Source organism: Pogoniulus pusillus, chromosome 27, assembly GCF_015220805.1.
Source record: "Pogoniulus pusillus isolate bPogPus1 chromosome 27, bPogPus1.pri, whole genome shotgun sequence".
NCBI classification, from domain to species: domain Eukaryota; kingdom Metazoa; phylum Chordata; class Aves; order Piciformes; family Lybiidae; genus Pogoniulus; species Pogoniulus pusillus.
Window position 1 is genome coordinate 8915249 of NC_087290.1, and position 26589 is coordinate 8941837.

Here is a 26589-nt window from a genome sequence, read left to right on the forward strand (position 1 = left end):
TACGCAGGAATTAAACAGCCTTTATTGAAACAAAGATTCCCCCTATTTAAAGACCTGTTTCTGATTAACTTCATTACAAATAAACCCCAAAGAAACTGAACATACAAACATACCAACTATGTATAGGGCAAGAAAAGTGAGCTGAAACCAGTCAAAAAAATCCATAGTATTAATTGAAGGAAAAAACTAAAGCAATGCTTTGTAGTTGCCTAGATTTCCCTGGGGCATGGAGAGTCAATGCTTATCTGCCTTCCTCAGAAGAGACAATTTTGATTAATATCAGACCCATCTGACTCAGTCTATTAAACCCTGAAGGAAGGATATTCTTCAGATATAAGAGATATGTCTTTGATTAATAATTCTACCATATTGCCATTCCAAGCATTAACAACTGCATGGCACCTGTGGAAAGAGGAAAGCCTTTGAATTCTATGGAAAGAAGCTAACTTGTGCTAACAGACCTGCTCTGCTTTGCCCCTCTCTGAAAGCCCTCTGCTCAACGGCTCCAAGTGTCAAGGTTGTCTCTACTTCCCTGCCAAGAAGACACAATGATTATACAATTCAACTTCACACAGAGTAAGAAAGCAAAGTTACTTAGACATTCTGCATGGTTTACCTGAAGACCTTGGTAATCTGGCTAGGGATTCGTCTTTAGAACTGGCACAGCTTAACAGACCACAACAGCACGGCCAGCAGAGTGCTCTCCTACCTTCCAGGGGCATATCTTCAAAGATAAGCATTAAAATCACTCAGCCTGCTACATTGGACTACCATGCACAGTGTAACTAATGCCAGCTGTCAGACGAGGTGGGGTAAGAGTCAGTGTAACGTCAGCTATGGAGCTTTCCCTGGAAGTTCTAGCTCCAGTCAGTCAGCACCAGCCTCCTCACTTTGGCAAAGCATTTCTCCTGATACTTGCAATCAACCTCTTGCAGTAGTCTCTGTAGTTCACAGGTTTGATGTCCACTGCTGTAGCCTTAATACGAGATTCATCCTGTAAGAAAGAAATACAGCCTGTAAAAGAAGGCTGAGCACCCCAGGCACTTGGTTCTGAACTCCTTCTGCCCCAGTAACTTGTTAACAGTCCCCTCAGACTGGGAAGAAGGGATAGGAAGGGAGGAGCAGAACTAAAGGACTGGTTATCAAAGTGGAAAGAGATAATCAGCACTAACCTGCCATTTGTCAATCCAGCCCCAGTGCTGAGCACTGTAATTTCAGTAACCTATTGCTCTTGGTATCAGGGTTAGCTGGAAGTGCAAACTTGCTCTCAGAGCAGAGCTGCCATTTAAAACAAGCCAGGCTTGAGGAAGCTGAGAGGGAGCAGTATTAATGACTCTGGATCCCTCCTTCAGTGCTCAAGACCAGCAATATCTGTTGTGGGCAAGTAACTTGGGAAACTTCTCCCCACAAACAGGGGAGGAGGAGGAAGCCACCTCCTCCAGAGACAAGTCAAGATACAAAAGCCACAGGCTGTGCTGTTTGCCTTTTGGGGAATACTTACATTGTAAGTCTCCAGTTTTACTCTGATTCTGAACTCATAGGTGTTAAAGTTTGCATTTTGGAACACTTCTTCAAAGGCCTGCTCGTTCTGCAAGAAGGACAAAGACAGATATCAGCTGCCGGCAGCCTGGGCTTCCAGGAGCACCATGAACTTTCAGAACAGCTCATCTTTTGCTGACCTTGGCAAAACAGTGGAACTAACTGGATCATGTAGGAAGAGCTGAATCTTCCATCAAATTGTAGATGCCAAACTCAAAACTTAAAAGTTTAAGGGAAAAACAAAGAAGAGTTCAGTTCAAGGTGAAAACTTTTTAGCTACCTAAGAAAAAGGACACAGAGTTGCACCAAACCTGCAACCAAGTGTAGAGAAGAATATTATAAATATTCATGAGATCTCTCATGCTGCTCAAGTGGCTAACTCTGATGTGCTGCTGTGAACAAACTCTGACAGAGCTTAACTATTTCCCTGTTAATTGACCTATTGACCATTCTGTTCCTCTGCCTACCCATCAAGGCTGTAGTATCCTTCACATCCTGACACAGACCTAAGAGCAGAGGTTCACAGAACTGAATCCAAATCCCAATTCATAGGGTTGGAAGGGATCTTAAAAAGATCATCTAGTTCAAACCACCCTGTCATTGGCAGGGTCACCTTCCACTAGCCCACGTTGCTCAAGGCTTCATCTAACCTGGCCTTGAACACCTCCAAGGAGGGGGCACCCCTGACCTCCCTGGGCAACCTGTTCTAGTGTCTCACCACCATCACTGTAAAGAGTTTTTCCTAATCTGCAGTCTAAATCTCTTCTCTACAAGCTTAAATCCATTCCCTCTCATCCTGTCACTACAAGCCCTTGTAAAAATAATCCCTTCCCTGCTTTCCCGTAGCCTCCTTCAGGTACTGGAAAGCTGCTCTAAAGTCTCCTGGGAGTCTTCTCTTCAGGTTGAAGAGCCCCAACTCTCTTGTCCCCAAATAAGAGATGCTCCAGCCCTCTGATCATCTTCATGCCCCTCCTCTGGACCTCTTCCAGCATACCCTATCAAGAATAGATGCATGTTCTGAACAAGCTTTTCTACCACTTAGAAGACTGTCATATTTATAACAGGAGGTGATTCTAATTACCATATGAACACTAAACATCATCATCATTTATAACAGGCAATTTGTCACAACAGCAGAAAAGCAGCAGACAAGTTGTGGAGACCGTGGTAAAGAAGTTTATTTTTGTTAAAAATTAGCTGAAACACCCAACAAACCCTTTTGCTGATATTCCACAAGAACCCTGCATGCTCACAATGACACAGACAAGGAATTATTAAGGCATTTATCCACCAGATGCACTTGACTTGATCAGTCACTCCAGCAGCAGACAGAGCATCTGATCTGGAATTGAACCCACCTCGGTTTCACACATGCTCCAAGTGTTACATCTGCTGTTTTTAAATGTGCACAGCACTATTTTACACTACACAGTGATTCTCCTAAGCTTTAGGAATGCACAACAAATGAAGGTGAACAGGAGTAGCTGGTTTCACAGACTGAAAAACTTAGGCATATCCTTGCTGCATATTAAAAACGTCTTCTTCTGGCTATCGTATTGGATTAGAAGATAAGAAAGTTGCTTAATAAAGCATTTGGCTTCTGTTTCCAGCTCTGCCACAAACTATGCTAACCATTAGTGAGTGGAAAATGCTGTTAGCATACCAGTCACTGCTACCCTACATTACCTCCTTCAGTAACAAGCACAGTGGAGAAGCAGATGAAAAACCTTGCATGCATATCTATGCTTAGCGTGGTCACTGCCTGTACGTGGACTCAATACATACTGTGAGCAGTGGAAAAACTCCCACCAACTTCACAGGGTACTGCATCAGGTCTTCAGAGAAAAACAACTAAGGAAGGCTTACAGAAAATGCAGCAAGTCCCCCCTCTTTTTTTTTAAAGGCTCATAAAAGTGTCAAATCAAAACCAATTTCTCCCAGAACACAAAGCATTCCCGCTCAAGGGCTCATTCCATATTATGTTCCATTTTCTATCCTCAGCCATTTCCATTAGGCAGCTCTTCAAAAGACATTACATGTTTGCACTGTTACATAGGGTCTGCTGTCTCTCCTTCCTCACCCAGTTCTCTTCAGCACTAAAAGTGACTAAGAAATTGTTTGAACTCTAGCTGAGATTAAGCATGACTGAAGTAAGAAAATATTGACAAGTTAAGAAAGTCTGAAAATGGAAATGCAAAAATGCAGGCACATCTAATTAGAATGCTCTAGCAACATCTCTTCCTACAGAACAGAGGTGTCCAGCCTTCAGAACACAGAAATTGAGCATGCCAGAACCTCAAGCTTTGCACCACTTACCTTATACAACCAAAGGCATTAAGATTTTGAGTGGTGCATTCAGAGGAGCATGGCCAGCAGATTCAGGGATATTCTCCCTCCCCTTTACTCTGCCCTAGCAAGGCCACACCTGGAGTACTGTGGCCAGTTCTGGGCTGTTCAAAAGAGGCAAGGAACTTCTCGACAGTGCACAGAGATGCAAGGACTGGAGCACCTCTCTAACAAGGAGAGGCTGAGAGACCTGGGGCTTTTCAGCCTGGAGAAGACCGAGAGGGGATCTTATTAATGATGATCAATAGCTAAAGGGCAGGGGGCAAGAGAATGGGGCCAGACTCTTCTCAGTGGTACCCACAGACAAGGGGTAACAGGTACAAACTGGAACTCAGGAGGTGTCATCTGATCTTGGGGAAAAAATTCTTTCCTGTGAGGATGACTAAGCACTGGACCAGGCTGCCCAGAGAGGTTGTGGAGTCTCATCTGGAAAGTTTCCAAATCCACTTGGACACAATCCTGAGCAACCTGCTCTGGGTGACCCTGCTCCAGAGGCCACTTCCAACCCCACAATGCCAAGATTCTCTGACACTGCAGAAAATTTCCAAGCCCCATTCTTGTATGTAAACTACATGCAAACCAGCCCTGCTTTGCAGGAGCAGGAAAGGGCTACAATAGTGTCTCAGGACAACCATGACTACAGGACCCACAGACCTTTCCACTTCCCTCCCACAGCCAAGCAATGGCTTAACCAACAAATGGTCTACCCATGGAGCCCTAGTATCAACCAGCCTTGGCCTGGGAGTGCAGCAGTGCTCATGCACAAGTCAAGAAATGATACTGTCTGTATCATCATTTGGAAAGAAACAACCACCAACCTCAGAACCCAAACCACAAAGATCATACAATGAACTGAAAAATCAGGAAGAGATTATTTTTGTTGGACTGAAGGAAAAAGCAGCAGAGAAGTACACACTGAAACTTAGAATGGCTTAGGCTGGAAGGGACTTTAGAGATTACTTACTCCAAATTCCCCACTAGGGGCAGGAACATCTCTCAATTAGACTCATCTGCCCAAGACCCTACCCATCCAGGCCTTAGACACCCCCAGGGAGGAAGTAGCCACAATCTCCCTAGGCAACCTTGTTCCAGAGTCTCACCACCCTCATACTAAAAAGCTTCTTAAGATCCTGTCTAACCCTGATCTCCCTCAGCTTCAAACCATTCCTGCCCTATTGCTAGACACCCTTATGAAAAGTCCCTCTCCAACCTTCCTGTAGGATCCCTTCAGGTATCAGAAGGCAGCTCCAAGATCCTCCCAGAGTCTTCTCTAGGGTGAATAACCCCAGCTGCCTTAGTCTATCCTCAGAGCAGAGGTGCTCCAGCCCCTGGATCATCTTTGTAGCCCTATTCTGGAATCACTCCACCAGCACGATAGAGAAGAAAATGCAGTCTGTTAGTGTTTAATGACTTAAAACCTTTAAAATTGTGCTAATCTGTCAAAGAAAGATCACTTCAGCATCTCTGCCAACGACCCATTTTATAAGCCATGGTTTTCAAATGACCCACAAAGTTTCTCATGATATTTAGTGGGGGGGAGGGGGGAAAAAGCAAGCCACCATAATTGAGCTAACACACGAGTTCAAAAAGCTTCCTGCCTACTTCCAAAGACACATACAAAGTGTTCTGGAACTTAAGAGGTTTGTAAACAAATTTTTGGAACACAGTAGGGGTAACGTTGTCAGCATTCATGGCTGAAAGAGGGGCTTTTTACAGATTCTTCCAGTCTGGGTACAAGGATAAAACAGGCTGCCCTTTCTCCTGAAGTCAACATTAAAGCTGTCAGCCCTTTAAAGGCTGTAGCATTAGTCAAGTAATCAGCTGTCTCTCAAGACCCAGGTGACAAGGACAGCTTTTAGCAGCCAAAAGAGCTCAGAGGTAGACAGACTGACTGTGGGAGCAAACTATGGGGGAAACCATGCAAATCTCTGTTCTCCAGGCAGATGGCCTGTGGAAAACAATCCTGAGGAGAGTAAACAAGTCCTTGCCAAGAACTTCAGACTAGGGAGAAGCAACAATTTGTGAACTTTGAAAAGACACTCAAGTTCAACATCTGGAGAGCAAGCTTGAGGGGGCAGGCCACTGAGCTGGCCTGTCACCCAGAGAACTGGGCAAGATCAGATTCTTGCCAAATTAAGAATATCCTTTTCTTTCACAGGGTATTTTTCTATTTAATAACACTCTTCATTTCCACAGCAACTCCATGAACAGAATCTACTGCCTCTGCCATCCCTGCTGGCCCGGGAGTGCCACACGTGCGCTCCGAGATAAGGCCATGCACTCTGGTGGATCTGCACTGGTGTTCCACACACACCTTACATCCTTCTCCAAGCTGCCCTCAAAGTCAGCACTACAAGAATATTTCCTTACCAGAAGGATCAAAAAGAAAAAAAAAAAAGAGAAAAGAAATTTGAGGGCAGCTCAACAAGATGTGTAAAGCATAGTTCAACTGCTAGGCATTTGCTAAAAATAGAATAAGCTAATTGACTGACCTTTTCCTTCAGTTCTCCCAGGAAAGCTGCATTCTGCCCAAGAATGAATTCTGCTGAGTCTTGGAAACAAGTCACCCATTGATAGTCTAGACAGTCTGCAATAGTCACCTGAAAAAACAGAAATGAAAATGAAAACACCCCAAAAGGTTCTCTCATTTAGTTGCCCATTTCTCAAGGAAGACAGTGCAAAAAGGAAAGCATTTGCTGTAGAGTTTTAAGCTTTCAGTAACTACCAGAGCTCTGTGTGCTGTAGGTGCTTTTCATCAGTGAAGGTGGAAGGCACCGATTTCCTATTTTGGTTTTTTTTTTTAAGCTCCATGGAATGTCACAGTAACTTAGTGCAAGTTAATAGTGACAGTACATTGTGCCACAGAAGGCCAACAAGATTACAGCAGTACATGTGCATGAGTTCAGCTCTGTTCTGCTGTCACTCATCAGCTGCAAGCAAGAACAGGTAGCCCTAAACAACAGGCACCAAGGAGACACCAGTAAGGCTTGCTCTGTGCACACCCAAGTACTTGAGCATAAACACAGAATGCCAGGTTGGAAGGGACCCCACCTGGATCATCTGGCCCAACCTTTCTAGATAACAGCCTAGTTGAAATGAGCTGGCCCAGCACACTGGCCAAGCTAAGCCTTAAAACTGTCCAGTGTAGGCAAATCCACCACTTCCCCTTGGGAGATGATTCCAATATCTAACTGTTCTTATGTTGTGGAATTCAATTTGAATCTCCCCAGGAGCAAGTTGTTCCCATCATCTTTTGTCTTTGTAGTAGTTCCTTGTGAAAAGAGAGTCTCCATCCTCTCAGTAACCACCCTTTATGTGCTGGTACATGGCAATAGTTTACTCCTAACATTAGGAGAGACCTCATCAAAGCCTTCAAGGACAAAACAGCAGTGAAACGATGATGTAGTAGCCTCACATGCATTTCCCAACTGCTTTAACAACTAGGAATGGGAAAACAGAAGACATGGTGTGCTGAAGGCCTTGATTATATCCTCAGTATCCCCTATGTATTCTACAAGAATGATTCCCAGAAATGATCTATTAGAAATTATCCAGAGGCAGTTTGTGTCTTTGTGAAACTGCTGGGACAGTTCCCTTCTCCCTGCATGCCCACCTGGCACAGCAGCTCTAAGCAGCAGACAAAGCTCTAACTTACAATGTAAACCAGGAGAAGGTTCAGTGCTTATGCTGCAAGTGGGCACCACAATAATTCCAGACAACTCTCTGAAGCAGGCTCCATTAAAGCATGAGACAGAACAATAGCTACCAAAAAAATAAATGTACTAAATATAGGTAGCAGCTGTAAAAGTGCAATTACTGCTCTCCACAAATGCCATCTTACTTCAGTTTATCTTCACTACTGAAGAGGCGTAGGCCATCTGTACTCTGCACTGCATAGTACACTTGGAAACCAGAATCAACCCAGCTAGCATCAACTTTTTGGCAAAGAGAAAAGCTTTTAATTGGAGCACGAGGAAAACAAACTGCTAATCAGATCAATGAAACATCCTTCACTCAGGTACAGCCACATGAGCCATGTAAATATCCTCTAACTCAGAGGCACTGCAGACAAACAGAGCTAACACCCCAACCTCTCCCAAGATTTGTTTGGGCTACAGAAGGAGAAGAACGAAAAAAGCCTGGAAAAGAGGAGCCTCTGAGGTGACCTAATCACAGCCTTCCAGTACCTGGAGGGGGCCTACATGAAGGATGGAGAGAGACTGTTTCCAAAGGCCTGCAGGGACAGGATGAGGGGCAATGGTTTCAAACTAGAGAATAGCAGATGTAGACTGGATGCTAGGAACAAGTTCTGCACCGCAAGGATGGTAGAACACTGGAACAGGTTGCCCAGGAAGGGGGCTGAGGCCCTATCCCTGGAGATATTCCAAGTGAGGCTCGACAGGGCTCTGAGCAACCTGATCTAGTTGAGGATGTCCCTGCTGACCGCAGCAGGGGTTGGACTGGAAGATCTTCTGTGCTTCACACACCTTTAGAGATCACTTCCAACCCAGAGCATTCTATGACTGTAGGAAACACACTCTCCTCTCGTCCCTTCACTCACTCACCAGGAGCATCAGGCGGTACTTGAAGTTGGGGAACTCGCGATCGCACTTCTCGCACCGATAGAGGCCATTCTGTTGGTCTATCACTTTCTTGTTGCAATCCTGAGAGGGACATGCCTGGTACATGCAGTTCTCTTTGCGCAGATGTACGATGGTGCCCACACAGCTAAAATAATCTGCCTAGGAGAGTGAGTGTGCAACATTAACCTCCAAATACTCAATGTTTTCCAATTCTGAATTAACTACAAAGCAAGGCGCCCCTGCTTGGATCTTTAGGATTTGAAAGCTTAACAGCTATGGATTATTGGGAAATTGTAAATCAACCACTCTGTTGCAATCATTTCCAGGCCTCCATTATGTTAAATAAAGCCCCTACAGCAAGATTATTTTGTGTTTCCATTGCAGGGGAACTCCAGTTGCTAGGTTTTCTTTTAGATAAAGCATATTTGCTTCTCTATTGTGTCTGTTCAAAAATCTTCACTTTTTTTCCACAGGATTAAGATTCTGCATTTTCCAATGCTTCTTTTGGGAGTCAATACAAAACCCAGAAAGCCTACTGTGTAGTATTACAGATAAGCATTTGATTAAAACTATAGCCTCAAGAACAAAATACTCACTCACCATACCAAAATAATCATCCTAATGGTATAAGACCATGGTCAGGTCTTTTGACAGAGGATGTGCAAAAGAAAAGAAGAATCATCACAGCAAATAGCTGAATTACAGGTAAAGTTTTGGGTTTGATTTGCTCCCCTGCCCTTGGATAGATCTTGCATATCCCAAATGGCTTAGCACTTCAGTTTGGGAAAGAGAGTTGAAAAAAAAAATCAGTGGAGAAGCAGTAGAAGCCTAGAGAGGTTGCTGGATTGGAATGGCAGAGATCTTGGTTTTATTCCTGGCTTTTCTATTGACCAAGTGTGCACCCTTGAAAACCACTTCCTCCTAATGCACCTCTTTCTCCTAGAACACTTTGTGCTATTTATATGAACATCTTTGGGGTGAACTCTTTCTTCCCTTCCCCCATTTATAAGCAGGCTCAGAATTCTCTTGCAAACACAGGAGCACGTTGCAACATCAGCAGCTACCTTGAATTCATTAAAACAATAAACCCCTAAAAAACACACTAAAAAAACCCCAACATTATTTAACAGCACAAATTCTGAGCCAGTTAAGCATGGACTGCTCAGCAACTGCACCACTTCAATAAGCAGAATGCCTGCACAACATCTACCTTTTTATTTCCTTCCCCATACACAAAGCTTATATTCCCCTGGCCATGTTTTTACCTTATCTCCATGTCCCAAGTTCTCAGCTTTGACATCATACAAAGTTTTCCAGTTGGTATTGACTCCAGATGCTGTCCCACCCCTTGCATCCGAGATGGAGGTACACTCCAGAAGCTGTCCCTCAGAGTCAAACCTGGAACCATCAAGATACACTTCTGAATGGTCTCTTTCCCAAAAATAGATTTAACCAAAAAAAGCTTACATTTTACTTCCATGTAATACTTAATACATGAGGGAATTCTGTAACCAGTGATTGCAAAGGAAACAATTAGAGTAATCTGTGTATATTTCAAACAAAAACCCAGCATTTCAGAATAAGTTAGTCCAACTTAATTAGCCCAGTATTTCACAAAGCCACAAAAGGAGGACAGCTTTGTTCTATATAACTGCAATTTGTTTGCCAGCTAGTGGTCAAACCACGCACTGCATGCTTCTTAAAGGCAGTCAGATAACAAGATTTAAGGGCATCAAGATATTTCCATAATTAAAATTAAATTACATGGTACCATTATCTTCGCAGCAGCTTCGAAAGAGAAAGCAAATAGCATTGAAAAGATTATGCTGCTTCTAGTGGAATAAGAAAAGCAGAGCTTTTCAGCAAAAGGTTGCACTGCTATCCTGTTGTGGTGGTTTCTGCTTTGAGAAACACCAACCAGACTAAAAAAAAAACCCCTTGAATTTAATTAAAGTGTGACAGTAATAGCTAAGACCCACAATCAATTTCATCTTCAACGACCTTCTGGAGTATGAGAGAAGCACAGCACAGTGACAAATGGAGTATGCCATTGCATTTGATCCATGTTTGGGTGATTAACTAGAACCTGAAGCCCCAGGATTCACTAATTTGATGCTGTCAGCACTTAACTCTATTCATACCTAAACACCTCTCATCATATTACTAGTTGCAGTTGACAATTTAACTATCACCTGCAAAGAGCCACCAAGAAATCATTTTGTTTTCCTGATAGCAGTAAACCTGTTATTCTGCTACTGAAAAACACCTGATAAGAAATAGACACTGGAAGAAATCAACAGAGTTCCTCCAGCCCATAACTAACAGAGTGTGTATCAGATTCCACACAATGGGGGGAAAAAAGTTAAATAAACAAACAAATAAATAAATAAAACCACTGTTCCCTCAGATCATGCCTCAAAAAGTAGAGCTGGTCAAGTCTGATTTCATGCTGCCTTCCAAGGCTTTGGGTCAGCATGCACTACTCCCATTGCAATTTTTCAAGGTCTGTCATGGAATTAGAAGTTTTTGAATTGAACAACTTAAGAAGGACAGCCTTTCAGGTTCCAGTCCTTTCAAGGAAGAGAAGTTTCTATATCCCTGGAACCCACATCCTCTGCTACCTTTCTTCAATACTATACAGACTGCTCAGTCAGTGAAACAGAGTAAAATACTCTGCAGCAAGCTGGAACGAATCAACATAAACACACTCATACCATCCTCGGAGCTTAAAAGCCTCTGGGCTATCAGGGTTGATGACAACTGTACTCGAGGACAGGACAGACAGGCTTCTGCCACCGAAATCAGACACTCTGGCTCCTTTGATGGCTACCACAGGTTGTCTGGAACCATCAAACCGCTCAGCCTGCACGTGTGAAAAGGAGAAAACATTAGTAGCACGGTGCAGTAAAGGTACTGAACTTGTGGTCAGAATTGATAGACCATGAGAAGATTAAATCTGAATCAAAAAGTATATTATATTTAAAAGACAAGGTTTTAAACCCTCCTAGGAGTTTAAGAAAAGGCAACTAACAGTTAAAGCTGTAATCCTGACAGCCATGCCCTGGGGAACCAGGGAATCCCTAAGTCACATCACCAGTCTGGATAAAAGGATTGGTCCCCTCCATTATGAGTTTTACACAAAGATTTAGGAAAGAGAGATGGGTTACAGGAACAAAGGTTTCTCTAAACAAGAGAGGTTTGGTTAGATTAGACTCTTCAGGAGAGGAAACAACTCGCTTGTCTCGACTGAGCCAATCTTGTCTATTCCACTACAACTTAAAAAGCAGAAGTGGAGGTTTGCTGACCAAACATTTTCTCTCAACTGCCCATTTTAATCTCATAAAGCTGCTTTAATGCTGTTCAGTTGCCATCAGTTTGTTATCTTGAGTAATGTCTGATACTAACAAAGAACCTCTTGGCATGAGAGGCATTTTGAAGGGTATAGATTTTCTGGACCCCACACCACTTAGCGAGCAAGTGGAGGATCATGTGCTTAAAGAGTACAAACGAGCTGAGCTGGCATTAGCAGCAGCATTCACCCTACCCATGAGATGCAAGAGCACCACAGACCAGCAGTTAGGGCAATCACTGTTGTTAAGGAGATGCAGATGCTAACCTTAACTGTTGGGAGATGCAAGCCTTACCTCACTTCCCCTTAATGCTTCTTGTTCTTTCTATTCTGCAAGCCAGCAAATAGACTTAACCTTGTAAAATGGCCTGAAATTGTGCCAGGGGAGGTTTAGGTTGGATATTAGGAGAAAATCTTTTGCTGAAAGAGTAGTCAGGCATTGGAAGAGGCTGGCCAGGGTGGGGGAGTCACCATCCCTGAAGGCACTCAAGAAACGTGTGGACCTGGCATTTTGGGACATGGTTTAATGGCTGCGGTGGTCTCAGGTTTATGGTTGGACTTGCATCTTAGAGGTCTTTTCTGACCAAAACAATTCTACGATTTGCTGGTTCTGCGAAAATGCAGACCCTGATCTCTGTTGGAAGTGCTATGCCAGGAGGTGATTACCAGTAGCTTCTCCTGTAACAGCCTGGTTCAATCTCAAAACTTTGATACTGAACTTCAGTTTAGTTCCTGTTTATCAGTGAATGGTTAATGGTGTTCAACCATTATCACAATATCGAAGCACTCGATCATTTAGCCATAAAGCAACACTGCCAAGCCGGTAGGATCACTCCTGTTTTACAAACTGCAACATAAATCCTCAAGTATCTACAACGCCAGCAGAAAACAAAGCAGCCTGTTAAAAGGAAAAAGCAGTTTACTGCAACTACTGAAACTTCCGATTTCAGGGCTCTGGATGCTTTAGAGCTCCAGCCTGAGCTACTAGAGCCTCTCAGCCCCCTAGTTAGGCAGCGATTTATGCAGGGTAACATGGATCCCACCCTACGAATAAAATTAATCTCAAACGAGACAGCTGTAGCCACTGGGCTTTTCCATAATCAAACTGCAACTCATATCCCTCCCTAAACCAGGAGCCTGTTATCTTCAGACTTCGGGCTTGAGACGGAATGTCTGCAGTTGTTCAGAACACATTAGTCAGATCATGTCAGCAGTTTGTCAGAGAAAGGTTAAGAACATCACACCTGAATGAAATCAGACAGCCTTTCACCTTCTCTCTGTCCCGATCCTTGAACACCCAAGACCTGTCTCAGTGCTCTGCCCATCTCAGATGACAACAGCACGCTCATTTCCCTCACCGTGCACAAAGGAACCTTTGCTCAAGAACAGGTAAGAAAGCACATACCTCATTTCCCCACAGCGTAGCTGTCACCTGTTTCCCTGATGTATCCATCAGATGAACGTTTCTCTTCGATACCTCTCTATTGTTAGCTTTCACTGTGATTTTAGTGACATCTTCATAGCTCTTACAAATTCCAATTACATCTGAAAAACAGTCACAATTTAGTTAGAGCTACTTGAGGGTCACAAATGGGGAATACAAGATCACAAGAGAAGAATTCAAACCTACTGTCAGATTTTTACCTTGTATCCGAGCTCCCTATTCAAATCAAATCTGATATGGAAATTAAGTGTATTATGGTAGGAATGTTCCACTACAGGACTCTTCAGTGCTTTAATTTTGTTGACGAATTCATTAAGATATTCATGAATGCAAGCCTCACCACATTAGCATGATCAAGGCATTGTACTATCTTTTCCCATCACATTCTGTCAAAGAACTTCAGCGCTGATCCTGTAACTCATACTCTTGCTGTTGAAGCACAAAGTCTCTCAAGGCAAGGGGTTTCAAAGCAATTCTAACTTTGAAACTCTACCCCAGCCACCCTAGGTTGCAACTTTAACGAGGCTACACCTTTGGGCAGTCAGAGCTCACACAATCCCCTTTGCACCCCCTAAAAACATGCCACTTCTAATATTAGAGATCTACCTTTAAAATTCCTAGCTGGATGTCTCTGAATCACAGGCATCTTGTGCCTGTGAAACCTGAGAACCCTCGCCCCCACCCAAGCCTCTGATTTTTCCGGAGTACTCTGCCCAACAAATCACAGAAAAACAAACCTCCAATACTTCACAAAGCAAGCCAAAACAGTCATGCAACTTGGACTTGGATGCAAGGAGTTATGCCAAAATCACTACAGCGATAATTAGATAGTGAAAGAAAGCAAGACCATGAAAGGTATGAAATGCACACGTGCTGAGCAAGGACATTCTCCTCTTAGCCCTTTTCTGTGGAAAACAATGCTTATAGTACAATAAGCAAGTATCATTTACTGTCTTGTCTTTGAAGAAAAAAGGTCAGTCTATATTATTAGCAGAACGAGGTAAAGACATCTTAACAGGAGAACTGCCTGAGGTATTTTTTATGGCAACCATCACTGAATAACTTTAAGAGCTCACAACAATCAAAGCACTCATTGTGTGCTCACTACCCACACAGTATTCAGGACACAAAAGTAAAACTTCAAAGCTTTAGAGCTTGCCATTTGGCTACTTAGACTGACCAACAATTGAGTCTTTGGGTGTTTCCTCCAACTCAGAGATGGATACGAATTCAAACTGAACAGATGGAAGATGCTGGGCATCATCACAGGGCACAATTGAAGTGTCATTAGTGAATGTAATCTCGTAGTCATTCTTAACAGCTGTATATTGCTTGTTAGCAGTCTTCAAATGGCCTTTGGTAAAATAATAAACCTACAGGAGAAAGCAATGAAACAGAGGATATTATCACAAGGCAGAGAAAATAGACCGTGTTCACCTTTAAAAATCCTTGCTAAGCTGAAGTTCCTCTTTCCTAGCTCCTGTCAGCCTATGAAAGCACAATGCTACCATACCTTGTTCAATTCAATGAGTGGAAAGAACTTGTCTGCTTGATCGTTGAATGCAGTAGCTCTAATCTCACCCTGCAGGGAAAATAGGAGAGCTGGTCAGAGCTGAGATTTGGCATGGAAAAAAAAAAGAAATCTTTGCAATGTTAAGTGGCATCAGTTGTACAGACAGTGTGGCCTGCCAGGCTAGCTCCAGGCAGGTGAGAAACAAACAACATCCTCCTTGCATTTGTAGTTACAGTTAAAAATGACATATTCTACACCTGGCCATCATATCTCCTATTAGAGGTCTTGTCACTACAGCTTCAGAATGAAATGCTGAGGAATTACATAGATCAAGACAGCTCTGAAAGAGCCTCTGTAAAACTGGCATTAATTGTCACTGCATGCAGAACCAAAATAAAAATCAAATAGATCCCCCAGCTCCTCAAGTTAGCACACAGTACATTGTGATAGCTCCCACTCATCCATGATGTCAAGTCTTTAAGAAAGAATTAATAACAATGATAAGCTCACTGGATGTAAATATTGAGTTTTTAAGAAAAGATTTGAATCCAGAGTATGCAGAGAAAACAAATGGCTGATGACAACCTGCTACATTATTAACCTCACATTTTACACTCAACATAATCTAGCAGAATCTTGTTTGTTTTCACGACAGAAGGCTATAATTTGATAAGAGGTTTGACAAACTGTAAGTTTAGTTAGATTAACCAGATTCCATTCCCCAAACAAACCACAGATGAAATTTCCTTGTATTACAATAATTTGTACTACAATTTCCTCACCAAAATGAAAGCTTATAACTTGCAGGCAACGCTCCTCTCACTCCTCATTTTGTAACGTGTGTCTAAGCGAGGATGAGACCTCGCTCTCAATCTACAGGAAACCACCACAAAGCTCAGTATTGGGTTGTCAGTTTCCATAAACAACTATATTTTGAAGCTGCAAAAACCCAGTCACACACTATAGACTTTGATGGGGAAAAAAAAAAATAAAAAGCAGCAGCAGTAATGTCACACATTTAAGACTTCATTCTGGATAAAAACTGGGTTGGTGATGCTCAGCTTAATGAATGCAGGAATAACAAGCTTCAGTCATAATAAAAAAAACGATTTCCTATAATACACTTTATTTCCTCTATTCTGTCTTTATGAAGGGTTCAGCAGCATGTGGCATACGTTATCTTTTTGTCAGCACATGATACTTACACTTTCATCAACCAGCTCTATGGAGAAGAGTTTTCCTTCGCCACGGGAGTTGCTCCACGTACGGATCTGCCCTTTTTGGGTAACACGAGCACAAATGGTCCACCTGAAAGTGTGCAGGAAATCACTGCTCTGTGTGGGGTTGGTTTGTTTTGAAAAGCCTGAATTGACAAACCTTTGGAACTGGAATGTCACTATTTAAAAGCCAGACTCTTCTGCTGTACCTCAGCAACTCTGCCTGCTTTTTTATTTTAATGGTGTAGACCATTAAAGGCAAAAAGTTGCCAAGAAAGCAACAAAGCCAGCCATAAAGCACCTAGTATCATAATAGCAGCAAACAATCCTTCTGCATAGAAGCAGACAGACCCTCAAATCTTTTACTCTTCTAGGGTACCTTTCTCATGCAGCAGTCTGCTTGGTCTGAAAAGCCAATGCTAGAACTCAAGAGCTCAATTATGGGATTCACATTTAACTTGGGTAATCAAATCAGTTTGCATAGCTTCAAAATGTCACTCATGAAATAATTACATCCTGATGCTCTTCAAGAGAACAGTAGCCAGAGTGAACAGCTTAGTGAGCTGCTTTGTCAGGTACAAAAAGGAAGGTTGTTTCAGGGGGAAAAAAAAGGGAAGACAACTGATTTTCAGCAAAAATACTAAAAACTTATCAAGCTCAGCAGGGTAATTTCACCAAGACTGCAAAAAGTGAATTTCAGATTCATGGAAAGGTTAACATCGGAAAGGACTCTAAAGGTCATCTAGTTCCAACCTCACTGCCATGGGCAGGGACAAATTCCACTAGCTCAGCTTGCTCAAGGCCTCATCCAGAGCCTGGTTTTGAACACCTCCATGGAGGGGGCATCCACAACCTCCCTGGGCAACCTGATCCAGTGTCTCAATACCCTCACTGTAAAAAAATTCTTTCAAATATCCAGTCTAAATCTGCCCTCCTCAAGCTTCAATCCTTTCTTTCTTCTTCCATCACTACAAGCCCTTGTAAAAAGTCCCTTCCCATCTTCCTTGCAGTGGTGATGAAATTAAAAAGCCACGAAGCCCAAAATAAAACCTCAAATGAGAAACAACCCAAAAGTTGTTCAGCGGTTTCTATGGAGACTTTTTTTTGTTTGCTTCTCTCTTTGTGTGGTTTTGGTTGTCATTGGTGGTTTTGTTTGTTTGAAGATACCCAATAAAAGTTAAAAAGCACTCAAAGAATCCTTTGAAAGCAAAAAGCAGCTATATTCATGCCTCTGACACTGGCAAACCTTGAAAACTCACTTAGACTGGTAGGGGTTCAAGCTGGCAATCGGCACTACTTTGGTCTGAGACTCCCCTGGTGTCTTCAATGAGCTGGGAGCACTGGGTTTACCAAACTGGTTTGAGGGTCCGTGGTACTTTGGAGCAGCAGGACCTTTCAAAACCACAACAAAAGAATGTCAGCCTTGTAGACAGCAGTCAGGTTGAAACCAACTCACGGTGCAAGATCTGGCAGAACATTTTCCATCATGCCACAAGGAGCAGCACAGAAAGCAAAGTTACACCTAACACCCAGCTGGCACTTAAAGTAATTCGTGGTGCTAAGTGGGCACCACAGCATGGGTAAAGGTTGGTGACAAATATTTTTCTAAGCTGCTAACAGTTGCAGAAGAGACACTCCCAGACCTTTAGAGCACTCACACCAAGCAGAAATGTGTCCAGAGTCGATCATTTGAACACAGTGTAAATGGGAAACAACTAGTTAGCTCCAAAATATGGCACATCAAGCTGCAGAGCTCCATCATCTGGAGCAACAACTAAGGAATCATGGAATGGTCTGGGTGGGAGGAAACCTCTAAAGGCCATCCAGTTCAACTCCCTCTACAGTCAGCAAGGGCATCCTCAACTAGATCAGGTTGCCCAAAGCCTTGTCAAGCCTCTCTTTGAGTATCTCCAAGGACAGGGCCTTAACTACCTCCCCAGGAAACCTGTTCCAGTGTTCCCCCACCTTCATGGTGCAGAACTTGCTCCTACCATCTAATCTAAATCTACTCTTGTTTGAAACCACTGCCCTCATCCTATCACTACAGACCCTTGTAAACAGTCTCTCTTCATCCTTCTTGGAGGCCCCTTCCAGGGATTGAAAGGTTGCTATTAGGTCTCCCTGGAGCCTTGTCTTCTGCAGGCTGAGCAACTCCAGCTCCCTCAGCCTGTCCTCATACCAGAAGTGCTCCAGCTCCCTGATGATTTTTGTGGCCCTCCTCTGAACCTGCTCCATCAGGTCCACATCCTGGTACCCCACAATCAAACACTGCTAACTGTAAGCTGAATCTTGTCCATGTTGGAAACTCTTATGATCAGCTTGTGGTACAGGAAGGAAGGCCTTGTTGCTGCAGTAAGCAAGTGCCAAAATTCAACTACTTTAATACAGGGATAAAGAAGACAGACAGGTTAAAGCAGCAGCAAGAGCTAGGAGTGACAAATGGTTTTTTGCTTAAAATAAATCTACAGGCTGACATTTAAATTGACTGCTTTTTTTGGTATCCCACTAAAGACTTGATCAAAAAAACCCTGTATTTATAGATAAACTATCAAATTATTTCAGTCCTGTGCCACCTAAACACTTGGCCTCAATATCTCAGCATCAATAACACACCTGTTGGCCAGCTCCAAGCTGCAGCCTACTTGGGTGTCCACAGAGCAGTGTTTCCAAAACACAAAATTGCATGAGATTAGATGATCAGTTTACTCTGCTTTGTCAAAATTGTTTCCTTTCTTTTTCCCTCCCCTGAGGAAGAAGAGAGATGTGGGACATAATTTTCTGCTCTTTAAAAAATGTATTACTAAAACCAAGTGCACAGCAGCCTCTTAAGAGAATTCACCCTGTCAAGCTATGGGTTAGTCTTTAATGGAGTGTTTCTTCTGCAAGGCCATTTAGAAATGGGTTTATTTTTTTAAAAACTGAAGGTGTAGTTTAGCACTGCACAAGTGGAAACCACAACTCCTGCCCAGGATTACTCTTACCTGCCACTGACAAACTGCCGTTTTGTTGCGGTGGTTTGCTGGGCGCTGGGTTTGCTGCTGGAGCTGAAGAACGTTGCTGCCCTTGTCCTGGTAATCAAATGGAAAGAGACCACACAGTACAGTAGGGAGCACAGTAATTAAAGCCTTAATTAAGCTTTTTTTTTTTTAATGAATTAGGACTTGCATGAAAAGAATAACCTAAAAACACTGGGAACACTTGCCAAAATTCAGGTGTCGTCAGACACAGCAGCAGCAAGTTCTCTGTTGAACAATATTACCATGGAGGAATTTCACTCAGATTCTTCCTCAAGCAATTGCTTTTTTTTTTTTCCACTTTTAAATAACTGTCAGCCCTGCATTCTTTCAAAGGACAGCCTTTAAGCAATCTTGACAACTTCTCACTTTTTATAGGCTTCTCCAGCTCTGACAGGTAGTTTTTGCTGCTACCTAACAGTCAAGATAAAAACTCTAGGAGAATTCCCTCTTAAAATGCAGAAAGGGACAAAAACCCAGTGGGTAAAGTCAGATCTGAAGTTAACAGAAGGCAGAGAAAACATCTGCTGTAGTTTATTGCCAAAAAATGAAGACATTTAATGGGGGGGGTGGGGTGGAGGTGATGGAGTCATCATATCAGCATTCACCGAGGTCCCTCTTGGGACAGAGCAGTATATTGCTTAGGAAGCAAAGTGATGCCACAGGACATATTGTGCCTTTTTTTTTCCTTCCCTTCCATTTTTTTTTTAAGATTCCAGGACCTTCTCTTGAACAGAAATGCTACATTTGAAGCCTGATCTACCATTCAAACATTTTGATTCCTTCACAGAATAACTGTCCTATCATAGGTTGTCTCCAGATGAGAAAATAGCCATTTTTTTCATTTTTCTGGACACACCTAATTCTTAAGCCACCAATCTGCAGCTAGTCTTAGGCCTGAGCAAGCAACCCACCCCCCCACACCCCCCCCGCAATTTGGAACGTGAGAAGGAAGATGGTGAGAGAAAGTGGAAAAGGTTAGACCAAGCCCATAATAATGAGGCACAAAAGCAGGGAGTCCTTCAACAGAATGTCAAGAAATGATGGCACAGAAGTTAAAAGAGCAGAAGCAACACAAGGAGACCCTGAGGAGTGTTGCCTGATGTTGTACAGTCTACAGAGGTAACCCTCTGGTTATCTTTGATCCAAAACAAGGTCCTTGCACAAAACCTAATCTGCTCCCAAACTTGCCGCAGTAGAGTCACATCGGTGAACTGGTGACAGCAGTCTCCCTGGCAACAGAGTGACGTCAAAGAGCGATGTGCATTTACCGCAGAAGCCACTAGATGGAGAAGGGAGATTTCACCCTCACTCAGCTGCCTCAGGTACTCAGAGGACTCGGTCCTCAACACCCCAAATTCATTTGGTGGAAGAGAAGTTAAAAACACATTAGGAGAAAAATACGTCTGCCTAGTGAAAGGTTATTCAAGAACAGGAATGTGCACTTCAGAGAAGACTTCCTTGATACTTTGTTTGATTTGGTTTAATTCCCCCCACCCGACCCAGGACTTTAAAGCCAACACAAAAAAAACCCCAAAAGACCACCACCTACATTAGAACATTTGTGGTTTATGAACCAAAAATTCATCTTTCAATGGCTGCCTACCCATAGCCTGATGTTTTTCAACAGATTAAGAACGTAGTAACAGATCTGTGCATGTATTCAAATGCAGAAGTGGCAGAAATCTCTCCAGTTTTCTCATTTGTAGAATCTGGGAACTCCTAAACTCTGATTTTTGGTGACTGATGTCCTACAGATCACTTAAAGCGTTCAGAAGACCAATTCCTTTACTTGGTTTTCACTGTTAGCTTTTATCAGCAGATAAAAAAACCCCCTACAACAAAAAGCCATCATAATCTTATATTCAGAGTCTTGAAACACTTGATCACATTTCTGCTGAACATACTGGGTTGCCAAACCCAAGACTCTTAGCCAAAGCTCACTATACAACCCACTTTAATGTAGCAGCCATGTCACGATAATGCTCTGCTTCCAATAACATTACCAGCAGGTTTCACTTGAATTTAGGGGAAAACTTCACTATGAGAGTGCTGAAGCACGGGAGCAGGCTGCCCAGAGAGGTTGTGGAGTCTCCTTCTCTGGAGAGTCTCAAAACACACCTGGATGTGTTCCTTGCAAACTACTTTAGGAAAACGTGCTTTAGCAGGGAGATTAGATTCAATGATCTCCAGAGGTCACTTCCAACCCCTACCATGCTGTAAATCTGAGGTACTAACACAGATCTGTCCCAGAGCTGGGCAGCTGCAAGAGCAGAGATTAACAGGAAGGAAGGAAATGCACTTTGAAACCATGCACATCAAATTATGCTGGTGGGAAGGGCAAGGAGGAGTTCAAGTCAATGTGTAAGTACACAAACATTTCCACAAGGAAAGATTAATAACATAAGTAGCAAGTAATTGTCATAGTAAGAATAAAGTCCAGCATCAGAGTAATTTGAACGAGATTAATGACAGCAATAACACTACCATCCAGTTTTCAACAAGAACTAAACTGCTCAATCTTAATTTTCAATACTATTATGCTGCCTAAAAAGTTTTTATGATGTGTATTAAGAAGATTGTGTCTCTAGCTTCCTTGTTAGGCAGATTAACCACCTACTGCTCAAGTGTAAAGTGGCCAAGAGCCAGCTTCTCACTCCCTGGGTCCTACTGTGCCATTACAGTCTAGGAAAGAATATTCCTTAATCCTAGATCTAGCAATGTCAGATCTCTATTTCAAGTAACACCAAAGGGAGGACACTAAATATTCTTTTTAGAACACCTGAAGTTTTTGCCATGAAAACCACACAGTGTTCTTAGATACTCACTCTGCATTAGCTGAGTGTTCCTCAAAAGTACAATCTCTCAATATAGACAGGAACTTAAAGAACCTGCACCTTGAAATACACCTCTGCTATTTTATTAAGGCTTTCATGACTTTATTAGGTAGCCCTGCAGAGCAGGAAGGCTGGGTTAAGCATTCTTGATCTAAACCATTACCATCTTCTGCAAGTGAACCCTTATTTAGTATAAATATAGAATAAAAGGGTATGAAGGCTGCAGAATAATGTCAGTGTTAAAATGAAATACAAATCACACCAAATTCAGCACTTCTTAATCACCTAGTGCAAAATCACACTTACCAGGATCACAGACCCGTAACATCCCTAACAGCATTTAGATTTGAAAAGTTGGGGTTTGAGTACTTTTGTAAGGCCAGATGAAGAACTTCAATCAAAGTCATGGCAATTTTACCAATATTTATAGTCTTAGAGGTATATTTTCAGCTCAGTTCTGTAAAATATCACATTCCTAGTCGTCTCTAAGCAACAGTATGATAAATGAAAACCACTATAGCTCACAAGCTCTTGTATCATACCAGGGAAATGAGAGAAAGGCACAAAACAGTCTGCTCGATAGCTATTCTGAAAATCTTGGTCTCTACAGCAACTGTGGGATTAAACCATAAAATCTGAGATGTCAACACATTTTTTAAACAGCAATTAGCTAAGTAACTATCAAAGGAACAAAAGATTCTTTAGGCTCATTTAACAAACGCCCCTCCAATTCCCTAGGAAAAAGAAAAGTTAATGAAGAAAGATGTCTTTGCCTTTGCAATGAAGTTTAATTTCTACTTCGATTACCACAGCAGGTTTTTCACCAGAAAGGGCACTGTACCTACCATCAGTGACTGTCCAAAATCTCCTGCTGAAAACTGCTGCCACTAAATGTGTGCTCCCCGAGTAGTAAAAGTCATAGAACGGCTTTGGCTGGAAGAGACCTCAGAGATCGTTTCCAACCTCCCTGCCATGAGCAGACACTTCTCTCAACTAGACTTTGCTGCTCAAGGCCTCACCCAACCTGGCCTTGAACACACCCAAGGAGGAAGCATCCACAGCCTCCCTGGGCAGTCCGTTCCAGAGCGCCATCACCCTTGTACTGAAGAACCTCTTCTTCCTAAGATCCAGTCTAAACCACAGCTTCAAACTATTCCCGCTTGTCCTGTCACTAGACACCCTTACAAAAAGTCCTTCTCTAGCCTTCCTGTGGGATCCCTTCAGATACTGGAAAGCAGCTATAAGGTCTCCCCAGAGTCCTTTCTTATACTAGGAAAACCAAGTAAATAATCCCTCCAGAAGAGCTATTTGCTATTAAACGTCAGCCATTATCTGTAGAGACGTCAATGACAGCCTTGTTGAAATATTTTCTTCAAGTGTTTATTATCCTTTCCCTTTTTTAAAAGCCAGAGAACAGAACACACATTTGAACGTATCTCAGGGGAGGAAAAGGAAAAAACTAAAAGAAGAAAATATGTATTAATTCCAAAAACGTTTGCCCGAGAACTGAAAGCTCAGCACATGAAAATGAAGAACACAGCTCCTTATGCAGCACAATAAAACCAGCAGAATCACAGGAGATCAGACTGAGGTCCACTCAGCACATCCTCATTCTCGAGATGACAGGGCAGGAACGGGTGCTTAGGGAAGTCTGCCTGCTGGCTGCCTTTTCATACCAGTCTCTCTTCTATGTACTTTGAGCAATTTAAGTTTTAGTGCTTCCTGAAGCTAACATTCGTGCAGAGGATGTATTGTTATGTTTAACAGCCTTTAATGGATTTTTCTTTCACGTCTAATTGCTTTTTGAACCTGTGCCAATTTTAGGCACCTACCTCGTTTAACTATGCACTGTTTGGGGGTGCAGCACAGCCTGTGTTTTAAAACCACTACCCGAGAATGAGATCTAAAGAGCATCAAATGAGTGTAGAAAAGAGACAGAGATTCATCATTCTTTATTCATCCCCTCCATGCCATCTTATACTTTCATAGATCATTATTACATCTTCCTCCTGCTGTTTTCTTTCCAGACAGGAGAAATTATCATCTATTTGATTACTCATTATAAGGAGCCACAGAAAAAGCTTCTACATGCTTACTGGAACTCTAGGTAGAGACCACTAATGTAATAAAGACCTGACAATGCTATCATGAGGTATGAATACTTGCCAATGCCATGTGGGGACTGAAACTTCAGCCATGGTGTAGTGCTTGTTAAAACATGAACACAGCTCATTTTGCTAGATAACCAGAAAGGATATCCAAGGTCTGGACATTGCTGTTCCAGGCATAAGGAAGCTGAACACATCTGACTGTTTCTTTTGAAGTGAAACCACAGACAAAAATCTATAACAGTCTGATGGAAAAGGTTCTGGTTTACAAAGGACACTCACCTTCATTATATGGCACTGGATTGCCAATATTCCCACCAACCTGATCAGCAGTTTTCAGAACATCTAAATCCATGAGGATGACCACCCTCCTACAAACACAGGATAGAGAGCAATCAAGACTTTCACTTCATCTGCAAGTTTATCAGACTCTGAATATCCTTTGAAACAGGTAAAAGACTAAACCACCAGGGGCTGAGTCCTTGAACAAAGGATCTGGAAGGCAAAAACTCTCCACTGTCACCCTTAAACCTCTCATGAGAGCACTGAAACAGCATCACATTTCACTAAGGACAGCTGATGGCAGAGCAAAGGGGCACACAAAACTGTCAAAACAGTCATTTAGAACAAACCCATGCAGATTTTAGAAGGGTGTTTTCCCTGCCTCATAAGTTACATTCCCTCCACAGAAACAACAAATGAAAAGAATGTGAACCTCAATTTATATTCTCCTACATACACAGGTAGCTCGTCCATAATCACTTCACTGAGATCCTTTCTCATCCTGCCTCTCTTCCCTCAGCTTTTCACAGAAAGACCAGATTCCACAACACCTAATAAGTAACAAGGAATCTTCACTGTTTCTTTTCCACAGCACATCGTTTTAAGTCAATTTTAACAAAGCTTTGGATAAATGGGTGTATTCCAACTGGAAGCCTTCAATCACTAAATCACTCTGCTAGCCATATCAGCACCCACTGCAGTCACATTCTGGAATAGTTTTCTGTCTCCTATTGTTTGTGCCGTGTACTTTTCCTCCTACACACTATAGATCGAGTACTTCCAGATTATCCTAATCAAAAGTATTTGGCCTATGCTTAGTCACAAAGGACTGAGCACCCACCAACTCAGTTGTCTTTCTCTAGCATGGTACTTAAAGAAACACACATACCTGCCATCTTTCAGGCTGTTGACAATGAATCTGTTAACCTGGCAAATACACTGAGCTGATAAGCGCTCCTCTTCCACCAGAGAGTTCAGCTGTGTTGCCAGCATGAACGCTGCAGAAGCAGAAAGTGAAACATGTGAAACACTTCACACAACCTGGCCTTGAAAAAGGCTGCCAAGGCTGAGCCACAACTTTTCCAGCCAGTCTAGTGTTGTATTAGATCTACAAATTGTTCAGTTAACACACAAAACAATCTAAGTACTGGTAAATCACCAAAACTGCACATCAAATAGATTGCATTTAATCCTTAAACTTCAGAGTGCAGATAGCCAAAACGACCATATCTCAAAAGAAGTCAGAGAAAGCTTAAATTACCTCAAAATTACAGTTACAAAACCATGTATGGGCTTCTATGCTTTCATCGTAGTCTGTAAGGACTTAGGTACTTAAGTCTCACAAAGAAATTTCTAGAAGAGAATGATCTTTGTCTAACTGTAAAAATGCAGTTGCACACTTCAGAGTTTAGCTTGTAGTCTCCCTGTAGACCACCTTCCTCCGGCACTACTCATCACTTTGCACCTAGACACTAGAGTGGAAACTTTAGCACCATTAGTACCTCCACACTGAACATCTCACTGCAGCTTCTTATACTTACACGACAGTGTGTTAACGCCGTCACTCATCAACACTCTGTAACGTGGTGGCCCATTTCCCGTAGCAATAGCCCGTGTATTCTAAGGGGAAATAGCAGATAAATGCTGTTCAGAAACCCTTCAGAAACACCAAGTGACATCGCTACCAAATTACTTCTCCAGCCAGCTTTTTTCTTTTAAACGCTGACATTAGCAAGGTAGCCCAAGTCGTGTAAAACGAAGTTAAGAGGACACCAGCTTTGCTCAGCTCTTCTGCAAAGGAAACTCGGCTGCAGGCAGAAGCCTGCGCAGAAGTGCCCGCAGTCACTAACGGACTGCCACAAGAAGTAACGGGCGGTACTCACGATGACTTGTAGCACGGGCTTGATGATGTTCTCTCCCTGCATTATGGCCTGAAGGAAAGAAAAAGGGACTTTTAGTAAGGTGCCACCACCCTACTCAGGAACGCTTCAGGACCAACAGCAAGGGAGAAACTGCCGTGGAAGGGCCAGAGGCACAGCAGCGGTCGTTACGGCTGGACCTAGCTAGGGCTTTCCCTGCCTCCCGGGCCCAGGCCCAACTTCAGGCCTGCTCTCTCTCAGGACGGAGCCAAACGCAATGCCCGTCCCGCATGTCTCTGGGCCCAGGCCCGGCCCAGTCCTCACCCCCCGGCCACAGGAGCAAGCCCAGACCAGACCCCCTTGTGCAGCGCAGGCCCCTCACCGCGATGGCCCCTTCGCTCAGCCGCATATTCATAACGCCGTGAATGCCGCCGAGCTCCGCCGCTGCCGCCAAATCCTCCCGCCGCCCAGAGCCCTGCCTCCTCCTTCCGGCGCGCC

At 42.9% G+C, this 26589-nt stretch overlaps 1 protein-coding gene across 1 annotated transcript; it reads right to left on the reverse strand.

Annotated features, from left to right (window-relative positions):
• Positions 1 to 26589, reverse strand: RPA1 (replication protein A1). The gene is made up of 17 exons (XM_064165896.1): positions 26474 to 26589; positions 26116 to 26163; positions 25774 to 25852; positions 25122 to 25230; positions 24233 to 24321; positions 18973 to 19059; positions 17251 to 17383; positions 15980 to 16082; positions 14775 to 14843; positions 14442 to 14634; positions 13223 to 13362; positions 11183 to 11331; positions 9734 to 9866; positions 8451 to 8627; positions 6378 to 6485; positions 1502 to 1588; positions 1 to 994 (listed from the first exon to the last, which is right to left on the reverse strand). The coding sequence occupies exons 1-17, from the start codon at positions 26504 to 26506 to the stop codon at positions 887 to 889; spliced, it is 1845 nt and encodes a 614-aa protein (XP_064021966.1). The 5' UTR covers positions 26507 to 26589; the 3' UTR covers positions 1 to 886.